A 23,795-nucleotide genomic window follows, 5' to 3' on the forward strand; every position below is an offset into this window, starting at 1 on the left:
AATCATTTTTTCTCAACTGGGATGTCACATAATCTCTTCAGTCTCCAGGGGTCTGAACCTCTCCCCATGCTCTCTCTGACCATTGCTGGGTCCAGAAACCCCAAACATTTTGATCTAGTTGTTTGGGTAATTCCTCCTTTGTTAATGTGATTTTCTGTCAATTATTCATCCTCACTCAGTGGGCTAGATATGTTTCTAAGCTCATAGCTTTCCCCAAAGAATCCATCCTTCCACACTTATTACCTGCGCAGAATGGACATTTCTAGCCCCATTCAATGAAAGGTGCATGAGCCCCCGTGGCTCTCACTTAATGCTGGGTGATGATGCTGCAGGCTGCATGGGAGCCCTTCATCAGTACCTTCTGGGTACTGACTCAAGGTACTATAGCAGCAGCTCTTTCCTTTCCATTTCTTGCCCTCCTTTAACCTCCAGGAAAGGGGCAAGGGGCTTTAGAGTTAATTAGCCAACAATGAAGGGTTACAATTTGTTCTCTAAAAAATGCTGTCCTTCTGCCCTCCTGTGTGGGGCCCTGTTAAGGTCTTTCCGACACATTCACAGAAAATTCTGTCAAGATTTAGGCATCCATCCACCAGCCTGCCAAAAACCCTAGCAAGGAAAAAAAATTCTTGGATTAATTTCCAAACTCCAGCACTGGGCTGGTATAGAGTTAATACTTGGTATTGAAGAAAAAAAAAAACAGTCTGGAGCTCTGCAAGCAGGGGTCCTAATTTGGGGTCTATGAACTTGTTTTTAAAAATATTTGATAACTTTATTTCAATATTAATTTATTTCCTTTGTAATCTTATGTATTTCATTTTGTGAATTTAACCACATTGTTCTGAGAAGGGATTCATCGGCTTCTCCAGGCATCAAAGGACTCCAGGACAGGGCAGCTAGGTGGCACAGTGAATAGAGCACCGACTCTGGAGTCAGGGGTCTGAGTTCAAATTCAGACTCAGACATTTAATAGTAACTAGCCGTGTGACCTTGGGCTTAACCCCACTTAACCCCAACTGCCATCCTCCCCCCTCCAAAAAAAGCAAATAAAACCAAACAAACCAAAAACCCACCCCAAAACAAACTTTAAAAAACCCTATATTAAAGTGAGATATTAAAAAAAAAAGGACTCCAGGACACAGAAAAGGGGTTTGGGTCCCTGATTTAGAGCCTGCATCTCCCACCCAAGGCAGAACCTCTGTATCTATATCACACTGGTGATCACCTTTCTGTAGTCACGTTTTATTAAATATAACACAGTGGCAAAGAAATCTTGGGTCCCCTCTGTAGAGAACTTTGCCGATCATCACCCCAAATCCCTCCCCGCCCCCCCAAGCTCTTCTTGGCATTACCTCTCCAAGAGGGGCAGGAAGAGGAACAGCTCTCAAGCACTCACCCCACCCCCAAGATCAAAGCAGAAGCTCAGTTCTACAAGCCAGGCAGACACAGAAGGACTGGGTGGTGGCCCTGGCAGCTACGGTGGGGGCAGGGAGCCAGCTCCTGTGTCAGTCCGCTTGCAGTTCTGGCCTCAGATTAGCTTCTCTCCAGGATGCCCTCAGCTGGGTGCACGCTGGGGGACGCTGGCTGGCAGGCAGGGTGTCTCAGGCTGAGTCTGTAATAGTATTACCATCTGACCACCTGTCCCCAGCATCATGTACAGCTGGCTCGTGTGGTGACCAATTCCCCTGGGCTTCCTCCAGCAGCCACTAAGTCTGAATCTCCGGCCACCAGGCAGAAAGAAGCATCTAGTCATACAAATTAGCATTTATCTAGTGCTGGATGGCTGGCCAAGCACTTTTTATATTTCTTGTTTGGCTTCCACAATCACCTAGGGAGTTTGATGTTATTATTATCCCAATTTTACAGAAAAGGAAACTGAGGCAGAGGGAGGCTAGTGACTTGTCCAGGGTCACGTAGCCAGTAAGTTTCTGAGGCCAGATTTGAACTCATGAAGATGGGTCTTCCTGATTCTAAGCCCAGTGTTCTATCCATTGCTCTACCTAGCTGCCCAGAATTCAAGCTACACGTCCACATTTCCTGACCAGGGTTCTATGCTTATGACCTTCATTATGGGCACATGGACAGAGTTGGGGTCCATGGCTCTAGCCTCTAATTCAGGGAAGAGGTCCAGCTGCTCCTGGGCTCCCTCTGACCTCTTATTCTCTAGGAATTAGGGTCTCACCCAGCTGGTGAATTGTGGTGCTGGAAGGTAAGTATTGCTTTCCTCATCAGGTCTTTTTCTTCCCTCAGCAAGGGCTTCTCAACATTCTGTCCTTTCCCAAGAAAGGAGGGCAAAGCAGAAGGACGGAATCACTTCTGGTCTCCTTGGAACCAGGTGCCTGGTGAGTTGTTTTCTTCTGTCTCCTGAAATATCTTATTTTTCAAGCTGTGGGCACATCCCTTCCCCTTGTCCGCCATCTTCTTTCCTCTCCATTGGCTTGTTCAGGGACCTGAGCCTTAAATGGCCTCCCTCACAAGACTCTGGCTGTTCTCATGGAGATTATGAGAGTTTGGAAGGAGTTCCGTAATCCAAGCCCTTTGTGAGGCCTCTGTGGTAGCTGAAGGCCAGCTAGAAAGCCTTACCCAGGCTTAGAGACATAAGACCCTAGGTTTCCTCCTGCTCAGCCCAGTGCTCTTCCAGGAATGTTCCCCATCGCCCTTGTGCCATTCTCAGTTTCCCTTCTCCCTGTCTAATCCAGCATGCTGACATTCTGGGTTCACTGATTTTTTAAACAGCCTTACGCTGTACTGAGCCAAATGCTATAAGGCAAATCAAGTGGACGGCAAGGGGGGAGGAGGAATGGAGTAACATTTATTAAGGCCGTACTGTGTGCCAGACACGGGGCTAAGCACTTTTAGAACTATTACTTCAGAAGTACAAGACTAAGTCTTACACTTCTTGAATGAAGTCTTCTCCACCCTTAAAGTCGTTCTGCTGGGAAGGCAAAATGTCTATCCCAGAGAGATTAATTATTAGGAGAGTGAACCCAGTGGGGGAGGGGAAGAGACATCACATAGGCCAGGGCTTGAAGGGGGAGGAGGGCAGTGTTACATGACACCGGGGTTGGAAGTGGCCACGAAGTAGAGGAGAAGTCTGGTCTGAGTGAACAAGGGGAAATCTCAGCCATCCACCCCTGGTCCCTGGGCAGAGTCCAGGATCCCGTAGGAAGGGGGTGAGGAGAATGACACAGGGGAGGAGGGGTGCCTTAGAAATGCCAAGGTTCCCTAGGCAGTTAGGGAGCGTGAGGAATGCATGATTAAATAAATGCCCAGAGGAAGGGTCAGGATATCAGATTTCTTTGGTGTAAGATGTCCCTTCACACACACACAGCCTGAAAATTCCTCTGTCCTCGCTTGGAGCATTTGTAGAATTCCTCTGACCCCAGAGAGGGTTAGACTTGCCAATGGTCACACCGTTAATATGAGTCAGAGGCAATTTGTTAGGGCTGGGTTTTGTAAGTCCATCACTCTGTGCCCAAAGGAGCAGCTCTGGCCAGGAATGAGTTTGACAGAGTGATTGGGGTGCTTTTTATCTGCCCAGAACCGAAAACCAGAATGTCTTGTGGAGAAGGACAAGCGCCTGCTTGGTCTTAATTCTCTGTAGGAAAATTCAGTGTGAACTTCCACATTAAATTGATGTGTGTTCTAATGCTCAGTGCAAATGTGGACCTAGGGGAGAAGAAATATGTTGGAAAGGGTGGTTCTGGAGCAATAAACTAGAAAGGTCAAAGGCTTATAGACCACGTAGGCCTCAGATCTTTGTTTTGTGACTGTTTTCTTTAAGCAGAGAATCAGGAGGCTCCAGACATGGCCTGCACCAAATAACATTGTGAAAAATGGAAAGCTAAGCATCCATAAATGGGAAACAGCTGGTTACAGATATGGGGGCTTACTTCAGATTCTCCTTTCTGATCAGTCAGACCATTGACTTGTTAGTGCAAAGCTCAGAATCTATACTAAATTAAAAGAAGAAAAATGACAAGATACCTCATGAAATTAAGGTGACTCCAGCGTGTTCTATTTGAAAAAGCTGTTAATGCAGAAAAATGGGAAAGAAAACTAATCAGATGTCAGGCTGTCACCACTTCTTAAGTCAATTTAACTGATGAAAATCAATTCCTGCCTCAGCCAGCAGACAGAGGGGCTCCCTGCTAACTAGAGAGGCATGGCAAGCATCGGTTTAAAGAACTTGAAAGGCATTTGTAAAATCCTAAACAGAAATTGTCTGGGAGACGGGACCCAATGAAGGGCCTCAGAGAAGTGCATGACCAGTCAAGCAGAAGGGCTGGTCATGTGGTGAGAGTGAAGGATCACTGAGGGAGGGCCCGTGTCTCCCCTGCTGTCCAGCCAGTGTAACGAGGTGCACTGTATTCAGGCAGACTGAATACATGGGGGAGGGGGCGGGGGGGACCCTGCTGGTGTGGGGTTTATGGGAAGATGAGGACAAGGGCCTTGCAGGATGAAATGTCATGTGTACGACAGAACATAAAAAGGATTCAAAGTTTATAGCAATCAATTTCCATTTCATTTGTTCTCTGCTGTGCACTTTTTACTTTGTTCTTTTTTCCCCTTTCCTCCCCCACCCCTCCCGTAAGGCTACAATTAAGCCTGGATATATTTAGATAGAGATGTATAGATACACATATACATACACATACACACATACATACGTACATACACACATACATACATACACATATATACATACACACACATATACTTCCCCTAAGAGTTTTTACTTCTGATCTTTGTTTTTTATATTGCATTGTATCCTTATTTCCTAGCCCCCCTGGCTTCTACTTTCCTTCTACCTTCTACCTTCTCCTATTACTTAGCCTGCCTCCCCTGCCCTCCCCGCCAGGATCACTCCTTTGTCCTCCCATTCCCATTAATCTGAACTGCCTTCTATACCCCCTTTAATTTATCACCTGACCCTCCCCTCTAAAGAGCCCGTCCTTATCCTCTCCCCCTTCTTAGCATTTTATTTCTTTCTGAATTTAGACTCTTATATTCTTCTAGATGTGTAAGTATTGTTCCTCTTGAACCCATGCCCAATGAAAGTAGGTTTCCAGAACTAACAGCCTTTCTCCCCCATCTAATTCTTCTGTCTTGTATAAGAGAATTACTCTTTTTACCTGTTTCTGAACAGTTTTGCTTTTTAAAGTCATACTCAGATCTACCCCAATCTTTCTTATGAACTGCCCAGTTACTAATAACAGTCTCAGACATATGTTTTACATTTTACATACGTAAAAGGTAAACAGTCCGTCCGTAGTGAGTCCCTTGTAATTAGTCTTCGGTGTGCACCTTATATTTCTCTTGGCTCTCATATGGCAAATCTTCTATGAAGTTCAGCTTGTTTGTTTTTTTTGTTTTTCACAAAGTCCTGAAAGTCTGATAGTTGATTAAATGTCCATTTTTTTTCATTCAGGATTAGCTTTGCTGAGGTCTGTTAACTTTTAAAAAAATGACTTGCTGCCAAATGTGTTAGTGCCTATAAGGAAGAGGCTATTTTATATTCCTTCTGGTTCATTCCCATATGTTTTTGCTGTCCCTTTTAATATTTTTGGTTCAAATTCAACATTAGTGGTATTTAAGTGCCACTACCGTTTTTTTCAAACTTGCAATCTCATGAAAAAAATTTCAACTATTCTCTTAAATTTTACCTTTGTTTCTTTTCTTTTTATTTGATGAGGCAATTTTATGTGAGTTTTGCTTTAAAGGTGGCATCATTTAAATTAAAAAAAACCCATTAGGCCAGAATGATAATTTCATTGGTATAAGGGAACTCTCAGTGAGGACAACATCTCTACTAATGCAAGTCAGCACATATCCAGGGAGTCTGGGAGAGTTGAATGGATCACTGAGAAGTTAATTAGACTTGCGGAAAGTCCCAAGGCACTCTGGGTCAGAAGCAGAGTCTGAACAATGACTGCAGCAATATGACAAAAAGAACAATCACATAAAGCTTCCCCCTGTGTAATTCTTCTAACCAGTCTCTTTCCTGCAGGGAGATGGAGAATTGGAGTTATTCCCAACCTGTCACTGGAGGGATGGGGGACTCTGAGTATGCATTGTTACATAACTCATCAGATGCAGCCTTCAACTTGGCTTAAATGATCCTTTCTCTCTTTATTACAAGAGGTGTCTTGTAATAAAGGGTAGGACAAGGGTAAGGAGGATATTTAGAAATGAATGTAATATAAAACCTTCCCATATTCCCCCAGACCACCTTCTTTCCTCTTCCATCCTTGGTTCAAGAGAGAATTTTGTATTTTCATAGCTAGAGTGAAGGAAGGAAGAATAGGGTCACATCTATAAGTAGCAAGAGCTATTCCCCTCTTAGGGAGAACTCACACCACAATACACCCAGATGTAGCCTTGCTTCCCAGTCATTCTGCCTAATAATGTGTCATTTTATAACCAACAATGTCTGTTTAGAACTATTTGCTGTGAGATGTGAAATACAATGAAGAATGTGGGGCAGTTAGGTGGTGCAGTGAATAGAACATTTATTAGCTGTGTTACCCTGGGCAAGCCACTTAACCCCAATTACCTAAAAAAAAAAAACCCAATGATGAATGTAAAGTGGATACCCTTTCCCCCTCCAGAAGGTCACGGGGAGGCCCATGATGGGTATGAGATGATTACTGCATGTAACTGAGGAATAACTCTGAGGGAGAACAAACAGTAAGATCAGATGAGGTCGTCAAGGAGTCTTGGCTGGTCATGCAGTGAGGATGAGGGGAGGGCTGGCAGGGGCTCCATCAGTACTCTCGTGAAGTCTGAAGAAGTCAAGGAAGGCCTCCAGCATGTTGGATGGACTCTCAGTGATGTATTTGTGGGAGGACATGGGAAACAGGATGAGCAGATGGTCTGTGGTTCTGAATTGCTGAAGGGAACCTCCGAATTGTCGAGGTAACAGATCTGTTTGAGTATTCATCATGGGATTGTGATTTTGCTAGGAGAGTGACCCACCAGTGCTCTGAACCTGGCTCTGTGAATTTGGTTTTCTTTTTCCTAAAAAAATATTTTGTAACGGCTTTTCAGTGTAATTGTTTTACTTTGCAATCCTATGTATTTTGTTTTATTCATTTTCACACATTATTCTGAGAAGGGGGCCATAGACTATCAGCGTGCTGAAAGATTAGGATCCCCCGCTCTATGTGGCACAGGGGTTAAGAAGACCAGACTTGGGGTCAAAAAGACCTGAGTTCAAATCCTACCTCAGACACCTATTAGCTGTGTGATCCTGGAAAAATGACTCCATCTCTCTGAGCCTAGAATCCTCAGTCTGTGAAATGTTGCACCTCTCTCCCAGAGCTGCGGTGAGGACCATTTATTTGTAAGGTGCTTTTAAACCTTGAAGGGCTGGTGTATAAATACCATCTGTTATTGTTATCATTCTGTTTATATGGTGCTCTAAGTGATGTCATTCAAGCTTCACCACCACCCTGTGAGGTAGTTGCCATTATTCCCATTTTACAGGTGAGGACACTGAAGCCATCTCCTTCTCCAGCTCACTTTACAGATGAGGAAACGGACGCAAACAGGGTTAGGTGACTTGCCCAGGGCCACACAGCTAGTAAATGTCTGAGGCCAAATTTGAAATCAGGAAGATGAGTCTTTCTAACTTCAGGCCTCACATCCTATCCACTGCTGCACCTAGCTGTCCTTAGGGATAGATATTAGAGGAGAGAGTGGCCCTGAAACTAGGAATAGAAAAAACTTTTTTTTTAGCTTTTTGGGGTGGCAAAGAATGGGAATGTGGGATGCCTACAAATTGGGGAATGGAGGAACGAGTAATGGCATATGAATATGATGCAATACTATTGTGCTATAAGAAATGGTGGAAATGATTCCAGAGAAGCCTGGGAAGATTTGTATGAACTGATGCGGGGTGAAGTGAGCAGAACCAGGAGAATGGTGTACATAGTGACAACAATATTGGTAAAGACAATAACTCTGAAAGAATTAGGAACTCTGATCAGTGTAATGGCAAACTATGATTCCAGAAGACCAGCGATGGAACATGCTGCCCACCTCCTGATAGAAAGAAGGACTAATGCAGAATGAAGATATTTGGCTTTTGAACATGGCCAGTACAGAAATTTGTTTTGCACAACTATATATGTTTGTAACAGGAGGTTTTTCCCCCCTTACTTTCTGAGGGGAGGGGGCAGGAAGGTGGGAAAGAGAGATGAAAATTTTAATTTAAAAATACATATAATTAAAAATAAATATGTGAAATGGAAGCTGACAAACTTTGAATGCTCTGAAGACCTGTCAACTTCATGTCTCCTTCATGCTTCATGTTGCACAAAATGTCAGAATGTGTTTGCTCCTTCAGGAATCAGTGACATTCCAGGATGTGGCCGTGAACTTCACCCAGGAGGAGTGGGGGCACTTGGAGCCGGCCCAGAAGGACCTGTACAGGGAGGTGATGCTGGAGAACTATCAGAACTTTGTGTCCCTCGGTAAGGACAACTTTCTTCGATGAGATGCCATCTGACCTTGGGGCTGTCTTATTTTCCTTTCCTGAAGGCTATGGTATGCCTAAAATGGAGGCAGCTAGGTGGTGCAATGCATAGAGTGCCCAAGTCCAGAGTCAGGAGCATCTGAGTTCAAATCTTGCCTCAGACAGGTAATAATTGTGTGACCCTGGGCAAGTCACTTGACCTCATTTTCCTTATCAGTAAAATGGGGATGACAGCAATAGCACCTGCCTCCCAGGGAAGTTATAAGAATCAAATGCAGTAATATCTGTAAAGTGCTCAGCACAGTGCTGTAGCACACTGCAGAAATGTGAGCTGTCATTAAAATGAATATTGTTATTAATGCCCAATGTTTACTTGAAATGCATATAACAATGAGAGTAAGAACAATGACAGTAACAGTGGTTCAGGACCAGGTCATCGCCACCTTGCCTTTCCACCTGCACAAGAGTCTACAGATACTGTGATAATGATATCATATTAATACTATACAAAAATCAATATAAAACAGGACTTGTTTAAATCGGTATTAAAATAGTTTAAAAATCAGTATAAAATAGCGACTTGGCCTTAGGCTGTTTCTCTTGGAACCTCATAAAAAAGAGGAGATGACAAAAATATCATTGATTAAAATGGGAAGTGCTTGTGGGTGCACTAGAGCACAGATCAGCCCAGTAAGGCAGCCGCAGATTGCTGATACATGAGACAGCAGACTGGGAAGACCACTGGTATTTTATGTGCCTTGCTCATAGGGCCTGCGAACATTCCTTCCCCAACTATGTGCTTTTTGACAACATAAAGTACGTGAACTGGCTTGCAGTGGGCTAGCTTAGTGTAGCTGTCATTACGATAGTCATTGGTGACAGTGAGTCAAATGTCACGAAACTAGCCAAGATACAGAGAAAAGCATTGGTCAGCACATTTCACAATTATACGTACTGCCTAATTTGTTACAGAAAACTCCATAAAAGTTATACAGTGAACTTCAAAAAAAAGATGAATGACAATTTCAAAGCATAGTGACGATAATAACCTCAAAATTCTCTTGAGATTAATCAATAAACTATTACAGCTGTTGTAATTCTCAGGCTATAACATTGATCCATGAAAACTTTAAAACAGTATTTTCGGTAGATTTGGCCATATCAAATACTCACAATCGGGCGGCCAGGTGGCGCAGTGAGTAAGAGCTCCAGCCCCAGAGTCGGGAGACCTGGGATTGGTTCCAGCCTCAGATACTTAGCACCCACACCTTGAGCAAGTTACTTAACCCCAAATGCTTAAAAAAAAAAATACTCACAATCAAGTGACATACAACGAAAAGCTTTCAGAATATTCTTGATTCTTGTTCCCAAGTGAAAAATCTTGGTCTTTTATAACTTTAATGTGCTGCTTCCTAAGTCTCTAACTTCACTATGGTCTACTCCTTCAGATCAGTGGTTTTGAAAGTGTGGTCCAGTGGCTACTGGGTGTCCAAAATCCTTACAGGGAGTCCACAAAGTCAAACTATAATTTACCTATTAAAATACTCCTTTTTCCAATTATACATTTATGTGAGCCCCAGAAGCAAATATGAAAATCCAGCTGTCTTCCATGAAGCCAGACATTAAGTAGATTTGCAAAAATGTCAACCATCACCACTCTTCTCACTAAATCTTTTCATTTGAAAATGTTATTTTTCATAAAAATTATGTTCAAGTATAATGGGTTTATTTCTATTTTACATTAATAAATATTTTAAAATTGTGTATGTTTTCATCTCTGCTATCAGTAGACCTAAGCCATATAAACAAAAGTACTTTGGGGTCCTTGATAAATTTAAGAGTGTAAGGGGGCCTTGAGACCAAAAAATTAAAGAACCATTGCTCTAGACCACAGATTTCCCACTAAAATCTCAGTGCAGATACCTAAAGACATGAAATGCCCCTTTCCTCTTGGCAGGATTAAAAAGAACTAATTTTCTTTGATCCCATGTCAGCTCTGTGATCTTTCCCTCACACCTCTTGGAAACACTTCACAATACATCTCTCAAAGGCCTTTTTTTCTCTTACCGCCTTCTGCAAATCCTCTTTTCCCTAGAGAAGGAATACATCAAAGGATACCAACAGACAATTTTCAAAATAAGACTTCAAACTATTAAGAACCATGTGAAAGATCACACCAGCTTGCTAATTAAAATAGAACTGAGAATGAAAGCAACTCTGAACACAGCCAGAAAGTTGGGAAAGATGACTAAAGCTGGAAATAGGAAATGTTAGAAGGACTGTGGGAAGAGAACCTCCCTAATATATCCTTGGTCTAACCATTCTGGAAAGCAGTGACTGAAATATCCAGACCCTCTCACCCAGGGCTCCCATAGGTAGGCATACTTTGCAACGAGGTAAAGGTCAGAAAAGTCCCATGTGTTCCAAAATATTCATAGCTTTACCTTTCGTGGTAGTAAATAAATGGAAACAAAACAGGTGCCATCATTTGAGGAATAGTTAAATGAATTGTGATACCTGAATAGAGAAATATTGCTACATTGTAAAGAATAGTTTTTGGTCAGCTAGTTGGTGCCATAGTGCATAGAGTATCAGGCCTAGAGACAGGGAGATTCTTCATGAGTTCAAATCCAGCCTGAAATATTTACTAGCAGTGCAGCCCTGGGCAAGGCATTTAACACCATTTGCCTCAGTTTTCTCATCAGTAAAATGAGCTGGAGAAGGAAATAGCAAACCACTCCAGTGTCTTTGCCAAGAAAACCTCAGACGGGGGCACAAAGAGTCAGACATGACTGGAAAATGATTGAGCAGCAAAAGAACAACAGATTTGAAGAATTCTGAGAAAAGTAGGGAGATGGACATGAACCAGTGCTGAGTGATGTCATCAGAACCAGCCATGCGATGCATTTGCAGTATCTGTGATGATATAAACAGAGGACGGGGACCCACCTGTGATTTTGTTAGTGAAGGGAGCTTCTCCCCCGACCCATGCTGGCCAGCATCTTCTCCACATCCTGTAGTTTTAGACTGCAGCCTAGAGGACTTATAGGCTCAGTTACTTGCCCAAGGTCACAGCCTATGTGTATTAACAATGAGGCTTAAACTGAGATCTTCCTGGCTTCTAAACCAGCTTTCTAGTCACCAAACAGTGTGGCCCTCTATAATGCTTCAGGGGAAATGTTGAGGTATCTTGGGCATGTCACCGACCCCAGTTCTTCCTAGGCTCTCTATCCCGGAGCTGGGGCTGATTCATGTGCCCTAGTCACAGTGGTTCCTTAGAAGGGCAGCCATGCCACTACTCCATGCTCTCAGGATCCTGGGGGTAGCCCTTTTTGGCCACTATCCCTACCAACATTATACCTCATGGGCTCACATTCGTGCTTTTCTCCCATTAGCATTTGCTAAAAAGACAAGCAAACACATAATGTTTATACAATATTCTACCCATGAACCTTAATCATACTCCTACTAATGCACATAATGTCTGTGGGGAGAATAGGCATATACCTAAAATCCTAGGGTAATAAGGCATACATGTAGGGAAAACTTGTAGCTTGGGCAACTCAACTCTGGAAACATGGACTTTGGTATTCTATCCTCTCTGTCTCCAGAATTGTCCATAAAAATTCCCTGATGAGTGTACCATCTTTGTTGAAAAGAAGTTTCCAGTGTGGAGCTAAGCTGATGCACACTGTGCTTGACCTCACTGAATATGACTAGGTGAGCCACCAGGATACTTCTCTGTTGCTAAACTGTTTCTCCGAGCAGCTGGGATTATTCTTTAAAGGCAACTGTAGTATCCATCACTCCCAGCTACAGGCTTAGCTGATGGTTTCAGCTGAAATTGTGTGGGGCTCTTAAAAAAGCAACAACATTTATCCCAAAGTTGGCAAAAGCTTCCCTAACTCTCCTTCTCTGCAGGATTCTTCTTCTTCTCTATGTCTCATAAACAACAGGAGGTGGTGTAGACAAATATTTTCTGTTCCCTCAGCAATGTCATAAATAATAGTGTAGTATATTCCCTCTATAGTCTTGTGAAAAGTTGTTGAGCAACATATGCTCAGTGTGAAAGTGTCCACCCTTCACGCTAAACTTTCCTTGTTTAAAGTATAAAGTGAAAATTCATTGGCTTTATGGAGACATTTATGTTTGTGAAAGTAAAGTTGTATATGGTTGTCAGTGGTATCCCATGTCCTGCCTGAGTTACCATGACTTTGTGAAAAGTATCTTTAATAAAGCAGGATATGGTTTGGCTTGGACTAGTCTTAAATATTTTAGTGACTAGTCATAATGGCAAGCAGTCAGTCAACAAGCATTTATTAAGCATAAATAAGTACAAGCAAAAAGACAGTTCTTGTCCTCAAGAAGCTTAACACTTACAGGGGAAGGTAACACAAAAAAGGGAAGATGAAAAGCAGAAGGTGTGGGAGCCACCTGCCTAGGAACATGGTAGCTAAGCATAAAGAATGAGGGGAGGCTAGTCTCAGCCATTTCCCAAAATGGAAGCTCTGCATAGAACTCACCAATGGGAGCAGGAGATAATCTCTTGTTTTCCTTATTTTTTGTCCGTAGCAGGTGGAGTAGAGAGCACTCCAGACTCTCATTGGCTGACTTACCTGCCTGTTAATAAGTGATAGTTCAGCTAGAGAGTTCCTGTCTGTCTTTGACCCAGTTCTGAAATCTGTTCTTTCCTCTTCTCTCCATCTAACCTATCTTAATTCAGCAACTGAGGCTCTGTAAAGAACCTCCCCTTAGCCTAGGATTAGTCACCAGATTCTCACCAAAGTCTCTATTCTGTCTACACTTGAGGGAAATCACATTTGGCCCATAAACCAAGGACAGTGGTACTGTCCATATTTCCCCAGCTGAAAGTTTTCTGATTCTTTGAAGGCCTATCACCGAAGCCAGCTGTTTCTGTTTTCTCCGGTTCACTCCAGTGTTCTATAACTTGTCAGTGAAAATAAGCAGCTGTCATCTCAGAACTCTGAGTCAGACTTACTTAATAAACTGCTTCTATGGGGCATATCTGAGACCCCAAGAAGGGATGTGTCAAGGTAGACTTAACTCATGGACTGCTTCACTCAGAAGCAAACTTGCGTCCCAGACAACCGTCATCTCTTTACATAAAGAACAACTAAACCAAACTGAAAGCTGAAATAAAAATGACAAAGCTTAACCTGGCAAGGTATTGAGGAAATGTACTCTGTCTCCCTTTATTGAAGAGAAAAGGGATTCTGGGTGAGAGATATTGTATATCTCAAACATGGTTAATATTTTGGTTGGTTTTATGGAAGCTTTTTTTTTCTTTTTAATTTTTGTTATTAGTTTTGCTTAAATTAGGGAGTCTGGAAGAGTGCATCTGGAAATGAATATTGTCTAAAGACAAAGGAAATTGACAAAAATTAAAATGAGCAAAAGGGGCTAGAATTGAATTATGAGAGATTTCTATTCTTAACACTTTGTAATTTTTTTCTCTATGAGCAGGGCTTCCATTTTCCAAACCACATGTGATCTTCCAGTTGGAGAGAGGAGAAGCACCATGGAGAACAGAGAAAGATATTCCAAGAGTTTCTTGTCAAGGTGAGTCAGTGAAGGTCACTGAAGGTCAGTAAAGCTACAGTTCAGCTGGTCAGCATACAAGCAGGTAATTAATTAGCTTTGTCCTATTGGATAGGAGCTACCTGCCAGACCCCAAGACCAGAGAGAAGGTGTGAGGTGGTCTAGGATGAGCTTTCTCACTTAGAGACTGGTTCTCTTTCCCTTCCTTGATCCTGCTCTCCTCTCTTTTCCTTCTTTACTCTGGACTCCATCCATCCTTTGCTGTCCTCTCCCATAATTGTTATCTCTTCTGGCATTCTGTATAGCACTTTCACACGTCCCCTTTCCTTCTCTTTTCAAACAAAACACAAGTCTGAACGTTTTTGCAAATTCCTTGGCCTTTTTTCTATTTTATCTACATTCCTGTGGTCTAATTCCTTTCACTGCTATTCCCAATAAATATCTCATCTGCCCCCATCGTGATTTACCTATGGTCTCCATCATTTCTGAAAATGATGCCTTTCCTTCAGTACTTTAAACAACCAACCACCCAAAAAGCATGTATTAGGCACCTGCTATGTGCTAGGAACTCAGCTGGGCCTTGGGGATTTAAGTACAAAGATAGAAACAGTCTCTCCTTGCAGTGAGCTTAGATTCCAGTGAGAGAGAGAATAGATACATAGATGAATATGAATAACATACATATAAAATTGATAAATACAAATGCATGGAAAGAAGTTAAATATAAGGTAGTTTAGAAGAGAGAGCATGAACCCTTGGGTGATCAGGAAAGGCTTCATGCCAAAGAAGGTACTTCAGGGCTCTGTAATTTTCTTTGTGTGAAGACTCCCTGTGCTAATGTAGATGTTGACCTCTATTACAGTGGATAAACTCAGGCCATCCTCGCCCTCTGGCTAGCCTGAAGCTGCGACTCCAAAGTTAGCTAGGTTAGACCTTAGGTGAAAGACTCATTGTCCATTGCAGCAAGATGGCGCTGTAGTGCACAGAGTGCGGGCCGGGAGCCAGTTCAAGTCTGGCCTCAGATGCTTCCTAGCTTTGTGGCCCTAAGCAAATCACTGCACTGCTGTCTGCTCCAGTCTCCTCAGTTGTAAAGAATGGGGATGATATTGGTACTTACTGCCAAAGTTGTGAGGGTCAAATAAGATGATTTATAAAGTGCTTAGTATGGCACCTGGCTCACAGTAGGTGCTTAAATTGAAGTCTTTCCAGCTTGGCAGAATCAGCCGCAGCTTAGACTTAGCGTAAAACAGACTCCCCCACCACAACAAAGCATAGGACTGTGGCCTTAGTCACTCTAATGGTGTCGCTCAAGGGCCGTAACTTTATCAGTCAGAGTCTCACATCCAGATTTTCTCACTCCAAGTCCAACTTTGCCCCCTGCACCAGCCTCTCTCTCTTCCTCCTACCTAATTCCAAGGAGCTTTTCTCCAGTCTCAGATGTTAGGGACTCACTCTGTTGGTAGCATCAGACAATGTTTCCCAGTTCTTTAGGAAAGTGCCTTCTTCACGTTCTGGTTTCTCCATTACTTCTCACATGGCTACATTTCTTTTGCTTTCCTGGAAGTCCAGAGTTAAAAGGGACCCCCAGGCTACATAGTCTAATCTATACCTCAACAAGAATCTCCTCCATGACATAGTTAAGAGTTGGCTTTAAGCCGCTCATTGAAGGGGAAGCCCTTGCTTCCAGAGGCTTCCTGAGCCCATTCCACTTTGGGGTCACTCTAACGTTTGGGTCCCTCCCCACAACAAGCTGAAACTTGTCTCTTGGCTTTCATCCATTGCCCCAAGGCCTTCCTTCTAGGGCCAAGTCAAGCATGCATAATCTTTCTTCCATATGACAGATCTTTGACAACATGAAGATAACTGTCATGTATCAGAGCTTTTCCCAAACTTAACATGCCTGTATTATTCAACTTCTGCCTATGGGGCCTGGTCATCAATCCCTTCACCATCCTGGCCTGGCCCCCTTATCTCCTAGTCAGGAGTCTCCTTCCTGAAATAGTTAGCAAAAGCTCCTTGAGGGTGGGAACTGTACCTGTTTGCTTACATTTGTATCCACTAGGTTTTAGCCCAGCACATGGTACACAGTAGTGCTTAATAAGTGCTTTATTTGTCTATCTCCTCCCCAGCTCCAGTCCAATAAAGCTTAAAGCCACTTTGTCCATCCCATCATGCCTTTTGGATCCATCACCCTATTTGCCACAGACTCCCTGTTATGCAGATTTTACAAACGTCTTCCCTTCTTCTCTATCTCTGTAATCCTTCCCTGATGACCTAGTGGCCTCTTCTTCTCCAACGCTGCCCACTGCTTGGCGCCAGGAAGATGAGAGGGAATGCTGCTGCTCATCCCTGCCCCATTCAGAGCATCCACCATCACTGGCTCTCAGTGGCATTTTTTCTTGTGAGGTCCATTCAGTCTGTTTGTATTAGTCTCTCCTCATCCTTGTTGCCACCATTAGCCAACCTGCAGATCATCTACAGACTTTTTCTAAGGAATTAGTAAAGTTAGAGGAGTTTGTAGCAGGCTCAGTCTTCCCACCCACTTTGGCATCTTCCTTGGGGTCTGTCTTTATGTTGATGACTGGCGCTCTTGGTCTTTCCACTTCCTCAACTGTAATTCCACCCTCAACCATATACTCCCGTCCCTCTCCCTCTCAGTCTCACTAGTGCTCCCTTTGGCTCTCATCCATGTGGAATCTCATCATTATCTCTTAACCTTCAATGTTAACCTTCGTAGTATTCCAGCTCAGCTCTCCCCCTCTGGCGTTGCTTGCCTCCTCCAGAAGAGGCCACCTCCACAACTGGCCAAGCCAACTCCGTGGTCTCCATTTTAGTATCTCCCCAGCTATAGCCACCTCTTTTGTCTCCCCGACAGAATGTCAGCTCCTTGAGAATGAGAATAGTCTCATTCTTGGAGTTTATATCTTCAGTGTCTAGCACGGTGCTAGGCTCATAGAAGGCACTGGATAAAAATGCTTTTTGATCTGTAGAATCTTGGGTCCCACTGACCTCCTATCACTCTCTACCACTGAATCTCCATCTTTTTCTGAATCTCCTGCTGTTGGATTTTGCTCTCCTGACTTCAAAACTGCTGAGTATCACGAGATAAAAATTACAAAATTGAGCTGACTTCACTGCATTCAGATTTATGGTACATAACCTTAGTCACAACCTTATTACTGCCTAGTCATCTCTTACTGGCTGATTTCCCGGAGTGGCTCTTCCAAACCTTTTTTATTGTAAGTTTTTATATTGCAGTCATTTCTGAATATCCTCTTTTCCTGTGTCCTACCCAGAGAGCCTTCTCTTGTAATAAAGACGAAAAGGATCATTTAAGCAAAGTTAAGGACCGCATCTGATAAGCCATATAACATTTCATACTCGGAGGCCCCTATCCCTCCAGTAGCAGGTTGGGAATGACTCCATTTCTTTCTCTCTCCTGCAGGAAAGGGAGTGGTCATTACAGTTACACAGGGGGACGTTTTATGTGGTGGTTCTTTTTGTCAGTATTTCTGTAGTCCTTGTTCAGACTCAGCCTCTGGCCCAGAGTGCCTTGGGACCCTCAGCAAGTCCAATTAACTTCTCAGTGATCCATTCAACTTTCCCAGACTCCCAGAATATGTGCTGACCTGCATTAGTAGAGAGATTTTCCTTGCTGAGAGTTCCCTTATACCAATGAAATTATCAGTCTGACCTAATAATTTTTTTTTTTAATTTAAGTGAAGTCAACTTTAAAGGGCAGCAAAACTCATTTGAGAACCATTGGACAATGGTGGTACTGCTGTTTAAAAGCATTTTCTTTCTTTCTTTCTTTTTTAAAGCAATCGGGGTTAAGTAACTTGCTCAAGGTTACATGGCCAGTTATTTCTGGCTGTGGTGCTAAGTATCTGAGCCCCGATGTAGCATTTTCTTTCTAAACTGCTAAATTGTTAGGTTGCATTTATGATGAGTTGCAATCACTTTTATATTGTTTTACTTAACTATCTGGGGGAATTGTATACTATTAGGAGTACCCTCAGAGTGTGTATAATGCATCAAAGCAATCTTTGATGTTTAAAATTATAAAGATAATGAAATACAAACTCATAAAATTCAAAACAAAGTTTATTAGCAGGGAGTTCTACATTTTTCACAAATTTTGTACAAATGAGGGCCAAGCACTGAGCCTTTTGGTATAACACTGCAGAATTTCCTCTAGATGAACAATAATTTATTTTTCAGGAGCATTCCTGATCATGTTGTTTGACTGCTAAAAAATACACATGGCCATCCCGTCACCCAATCTCCTTTCATTATTTTCCTTATCAATTTAAAAACATAACAGATGTAGCTTTAACACATGAGATGAATATAAGCAGGAACACAAACCAGTGTGTATTCTCCAAAGACAGCGAGTGAAAATAGCAAAAATTTTCATTGCTATTGTCCCCTTTCCTAACTTACCAGTTCATTCAACGAAAGAAGGCCACGTGCTTTGCAGGGTAATGTCAATATTGTCTATTGTATTTATCCTGTTTTGTTGCCTCACGATGTCTTCATTTACATCTCTGTGTTCAGTGTGGAGTTCAAGTGCATTTCTTTACTCTCCATCTCTACAGACCAGTCTGTCCCTGTTTCATAGAATTCTCCATATTTAAGCCATGCTCAAGAAGTGTAATTTTTACAGAAATAAAGAAGGATCTAAATAATTTGAGAGGTGAAGTCACTGTTCATATCCAAATAAGAATGATAATAACAATAAAGAATTAGACAATAATAACAAGATATCAGATTGGGAAAAAAGACCAAAAATGTAAAAAAAAAGAAAAAAGTAGGAAAGAAGGGAGAATGCCAATAGTAAATGTCAAATAATGTTGAAAACAATAATGATCAAACCTAAGGCTGGCAAAAAAAACCCCAACAAACCAGGCAGTCAGTAAACATTCATTAAGTGCTTACTACGGGACAGGCATTGTGTCCAGCCCAGTCTCTGCTCTCAAGGAGCTCATGCTCTAGTAAGGAGACAGCTCATGAACACCTGTGTACAAGCATGCTATCATAGGGTAAACTGGGAATAGTCTCAATGGGAAAGCATTAAGATTAAGGAGAACTGAGAAAGGGCTTTTGTAGTAGGTGGGAGGTTAGCTGATTTGTATTGCTTGACTATATTTCTTATAAGGGAATGCTTTATTAGAGACAGAGGAGGTATCTGGAAGTTACAGTAATGTTAAAAAAAAGTATTAATAAAACATTTCAAAAGAAATAAATAGAAACAACTGTTCCATCTTTTCCTGCTCAATCATCATGCTTCTTGATGTAAGAGAATCTAAAACATACCATAAAGCAATTTCCTTTTTTCCAACACTGAGAAAAATGAATATTTGTGTATTTTTTGTTTCTTTCAGATTCCTTTATTCAGAAGACAAGATATAAAACCAAGGAGTCAGCTGCAAATAAGAGTATTTCTGTGAGAATTTTATCTAAGAAGAGACTGTCAAAGAATGGCTCCTGGAATTCTGAGTTAAAAGAATCTTGGGATTTTGATGCAAGGTTGAAGAGGCAGAAGGGCAATCAGAAGAGATGGGCCAGGCAAGTTACAGTCAGTCATAGAACAACTTCAAATGAATTGAGTCTTCATGAATGTGTTACTTTAGGGAGAAAGTTCAAGCTGGGATCAATTCTTACTCCCAAACAGAAAGCTACCACAGGAAAATATCTCTATAAATATGATTCTCTTGGGAAGAGCTTTAAATATTTGTCAGATATATTTAAACATAATAGAACCCCTACAGGGAAGAAATGTTATAAGTATAACAAATGTAAGAAGCCCTTCAGTTACCACTCAGACCTTTTTCAATACCGTAAGATACATAGTGGAGAGAAAACTCATAAATGTGAGGAATGTGGGAAAACCTTCAGCAACAACTCATGCCTTACAGTGCATTTAAAAATTCATACTGGAGAGAAGCCCTTTAACTGTACTGAATGTGGAAGAGCCTTCAGGCGTAGAGCACATCTTATTCAACATCAGAGAATTCATACTGGAGAGAAACCTTATAAATGCTATGAATGTGGAAAAGCTTTCAGTGTTGATTCGTACCTTATCAAACATCAGAGAATTCACACTGGAGAGAAACCCTATAAATGTAATGATTGTGGGAAAGCTTTCAGACAATTAGGAAACCTTAATCAACATCAGAGAATTCATACTGGAGAGAAGCCCTATAAATGTCACGAGTGTGGGAAAGCCTTTAGTCAGTGGGGTCACCTCAATCAACATCAGAGAACCCATACTGAAGAAAAACCTTTTGAATGTAATGAATGTGGAAAAGTTTTTAGGCAGTTGGGAAATCTTAATCAGCACCAGAGAGTTCATACTGGAGAAAAACCATATAAATGTAACCAGTGTGGGAAAGCTTTTAACAATAATTACCTGCTTATTCAACATGAACGAATTCATACGGGTGAGAAGCCATATGTATGTAATGATTGTGGAAAAGCTTTCAGTCGAGGGACGTACCTTAAGAAACACAAGAGAATTCATACCGGAGAGATACCCTATAAATGTAATGAATGTGGGAAAGAGTTCACTGACAAAGCATCCTTTATTTATCATCAGAGAATTCATACTGGAGAGAAACTTTATGAGTGTATTGAATGTGGAAAAACTTTTAGCCAAAAAGCAAACCTTAAAAAACATAAAATGATTCATACTGGAGAGAAGCCCTTTGAATGTAATGAATGTGGAAAAGCTTTCCGAGAGAGGGGAAGCCTTAGTGTACATAAGAGAATTCATACGGGAGAGAAACCCTTTGAATGCAATGAATGTGGAAAAGCCTTCCGAGAGAGGGGAAGCCTTAGTGCACATCAGGAAAAGCATGCCGAAGAGAAACTTTATAAATGTGATGAATGTGGGAAAACTTTCAGATATAAGGGATATTTTAGTATCCATCAGAGAACTCATACCCAAGAGAAATGCTATAAATGCAAAGAATGTGGGAAGGACTTCAGCCTAAGGGCATCATATATTATTCATCAGAGAATTCACACTGGAGAGAAGCCCTATAAATGTAATATATGTGGGAAAGCTTTCAGTTACAATACATCCCACAGTAGGCATTTGAGAACTCATACTGGAGAGAAACCTTTTGCATGTAATGAATGTGGCAAAGCTTTCACTCAGAGGGACTACCTTACCGAACATGAAAGAATTCATACTGGGGAGAAACCCTTTAAATGTAATGAATGTGGAAGGGCCTTCAGGCAGAAGCAAACTTATAATGCACATAAGAAGATTCATACAAGAGAGAAACCCTTTAAACACAAATTATATGGGAAACTTTCAACTGGAAATTGCGCCTTATAGAACAAACGTCAGAAATCAAAGGTGCAGCAAATGTAGGAGAGCCTTCAGCACCAGCTTATAGGAGGCATTGGAGAATTCACACTGAAGAAAAACTCTGTGAAGTTAGTACGAGACAACTATAGAACGTGTATTTTATCCGTGGCAGACTTTATATAGAGCATCAACTTTGGGGATGTAATACTGTGGGCAGTTCTTCATCTAATCTTGTCATTTGTTAAACACTAAGTCCAGATGTCTGTTTTTCCCCCCATGATCTATTATGGTATTTGGTGCTTTGAGAGAGAAAAATGGCGAGATCATATTTGATGTCCCCCCTTTCCCTGGAATACACATTGGCTGCTGTTATGTAACAATAGAGTTACATAAGTATAGGATCTTTCGTAACACCTATACAGGAATTCCTGAGAATTATTGTATTAGCAAATAATGGTTACATCTTAACTGCTGAGGAAAGAAATAAAAGATGATAAATGACCATTGATTGATAACCATGTTGGGAACATCCTCACCATATAGAAGAATAAAGAGACAGAGTTTTTAATGAACTCAGAGCTTTCTTGGTCCCAGCAATCAGCATTATTCTGCTTACAAGTTCCTAACGGAAACACGCAAAAAGCTCAAGTCAAGACTTATGTAACCCACTTGTCCTTTCTTCACTTTCTTGTCAAGTCCCTGCCTTGGTTCACTTACCCTGTTCATACATTTTATTCTGTCCCATAACACACCACAATGTCTTCTCTTATTTAGTACTCATGCCCAAATAACCCTTTTGATCCAGTTTCCCATATTCTTGTTACATCCATCCCAAGCAATAACAATAGGCATCCCCCATTAAAGTCATAATCAAACTGTGACTGATCCAGCTTGCTATTATGGTCTTCCCATTGGGTAAGCAAGCCAAGTGCATGTAGTAAGATACGGTTGGATGAACATTTGTCAGGTTGTAGAAAGTATTCTTGTTCAGGTATGGCTTACCTCACATAGCCTCTGAGATCCTTCCATGCCCTAAGATTCTATGACAGTTCTTATCCTTAGGACCTAGTTGTGAGTCTTGACATATTATTTTCAAATTGCTTCATCATCAGATTAACCCCAGAAGTTCCAAGGGTTCCTTCCAGTCCTATGTCTCCCTCCTTCCTTTATGACTGAACAGGGCAGCACCATCCTTCTAATATCACAACCTAGAAGTAATGCTTGATTTCACCTTTGCAACATCTCTCAAATAAGGCTCCCTTTCTTCTCTGACACTGCCCCCACCCTGCCACAGGCCCTCATCATCTCATGGTCTCCTCCCCTCCAGTCCATCCATTCACTCACTGAGGTGATTTTCTTAAAGCACAGGTCTGGTCATGTCAGCCTACTACTCAGACTCCAGTGGTTCCCTATCACTTCCTGGGTCAAATCCAAAATGCTCTATTTGGCATTCAAAGCCCTTCATCACCTATCCCCTCCTACTTTTCCAGTCTTCTTACACCTTACTCCCCAACACGTACTCTTTGATCCAATGACACTGGCCTCCTGGCTGTTCCATGAACAAGGCACTCCATCTCTTGGCTCTGGCCACTCCGGCTGTCCCCCATGCCTAGAGCACTCTCCCTCCTCAACTCCACCTACAGACCTTCTTAGATTCCTTTAAGTCCCAACTAAAATCCCATGTTTTACTGGAAGCCTTCCCCCACTCCTCTGAATTCTAGTGCCTTCCCTCTGCTAATCAATATAATTTTCTTTGTACATATTTATTTATATGGTCTCTCCCCCATTAGGTTGTAAGCTCCTCAAGGGCAAGGCCTGTCTTTTGCCTTTTTGTATCCTGGGAACTTAGCACAGTGTCTGGCACATAGCAGATGCTAAATAAATGTTCATTGATTGACTGATTGACACGAGGCTCATAGGAAGAGAGATGATCATCCCTCTGGCCCACCCAATAATCTAAGGAGAGCTAAACTGTAGAAGGGCTAACCCGGAATGGCACTTTTATTAAGGTACCAGGTAGGCAACCCTTGTGGCTGATCCATTTTTTCAAATCGATGGAGAATGTACATGTTCAGAAGTAAAAATTGCTCCCTTTATTATAGCTGACCTTCAACTGGTTTCATGACTTAACTGTGGGCCTGCAAAACCAAATGTGGTGTTAACATATAACATTTCTTTATGGCATATCTCAGCTGGCTTTACTTAACACGTCCTGACCAGTTTGGGAGAGTCATAGCTCAAAGAGCCATTCTTACAACTGTCTTTCCTACAACCTTAGTCTTTATATAGACACTCATCCATGCTGTATTAGATTACCCTGATCTTGGATCCCACCAGTTTTGACTAACCACGCTTCCCTATATGCCTCCAGAGTGAATTGGGTTTAAGATTTGGAAAGGAAGGAAGGAAGGAAGGAAGGAAGGAAGGAAGGAAGGAAGGAAG

The 23,795-nt window shown here is 41.9% G+C and overlaps 1 protein-coding gene across 1 annotated transcript in view; it reads left to right on the forward strand.

Annotated features, from left to right (window-relative positions):
* Positions 1 to 1,339: 1,339 nt before the first annotated feature.
* LOC138173107 (zinc finger protein 721-like) overlaps positions 1,340 to 23,795 on the forward strand; it is a 46,693-nt gene continuing 24,237 nt past the window's right edge. Inside the window, exons 1-4 of the mRNA XM_069103038.1 lie at positions 1,340 to 2,339; positions 8,348 to 8,474; positions 13,961 to 14,056; positions 19,420 to 21,330. Coding sequence (XP_068959139.1) covers positions 8,441 to 8,474; positions 13,961 to 14,056; positions 19,420 to 21,330 — 2,041 coding nt within the window. The 5' untranslated portion in view covers positions 1,340 to 2,339; positions 8,348 to 8,440. The remainder of the gene's footprint in view (positions 2,340 to 8,347; positions 8,475 to 13,960; positions 14,057 to 19,419; positions 21,331 to 23,795) is intronic.

Source organism: Petaurus breviceps, unplaced genomic scaffold (assembly GCF_028583685.1).
Source record: "Petaurus breviceps papuanus isolate PSGF00001 unplaced genomic scaffold, PetGlider_PUasm1.0 563, whole genome shotgun sequence".
NCBI classification, from domain to species: Eukaryota; Metazoa; Chordata; class Mammalia; order Diprotodontia; family Petauridae; genus Petaurus; species Petaurus breviceps.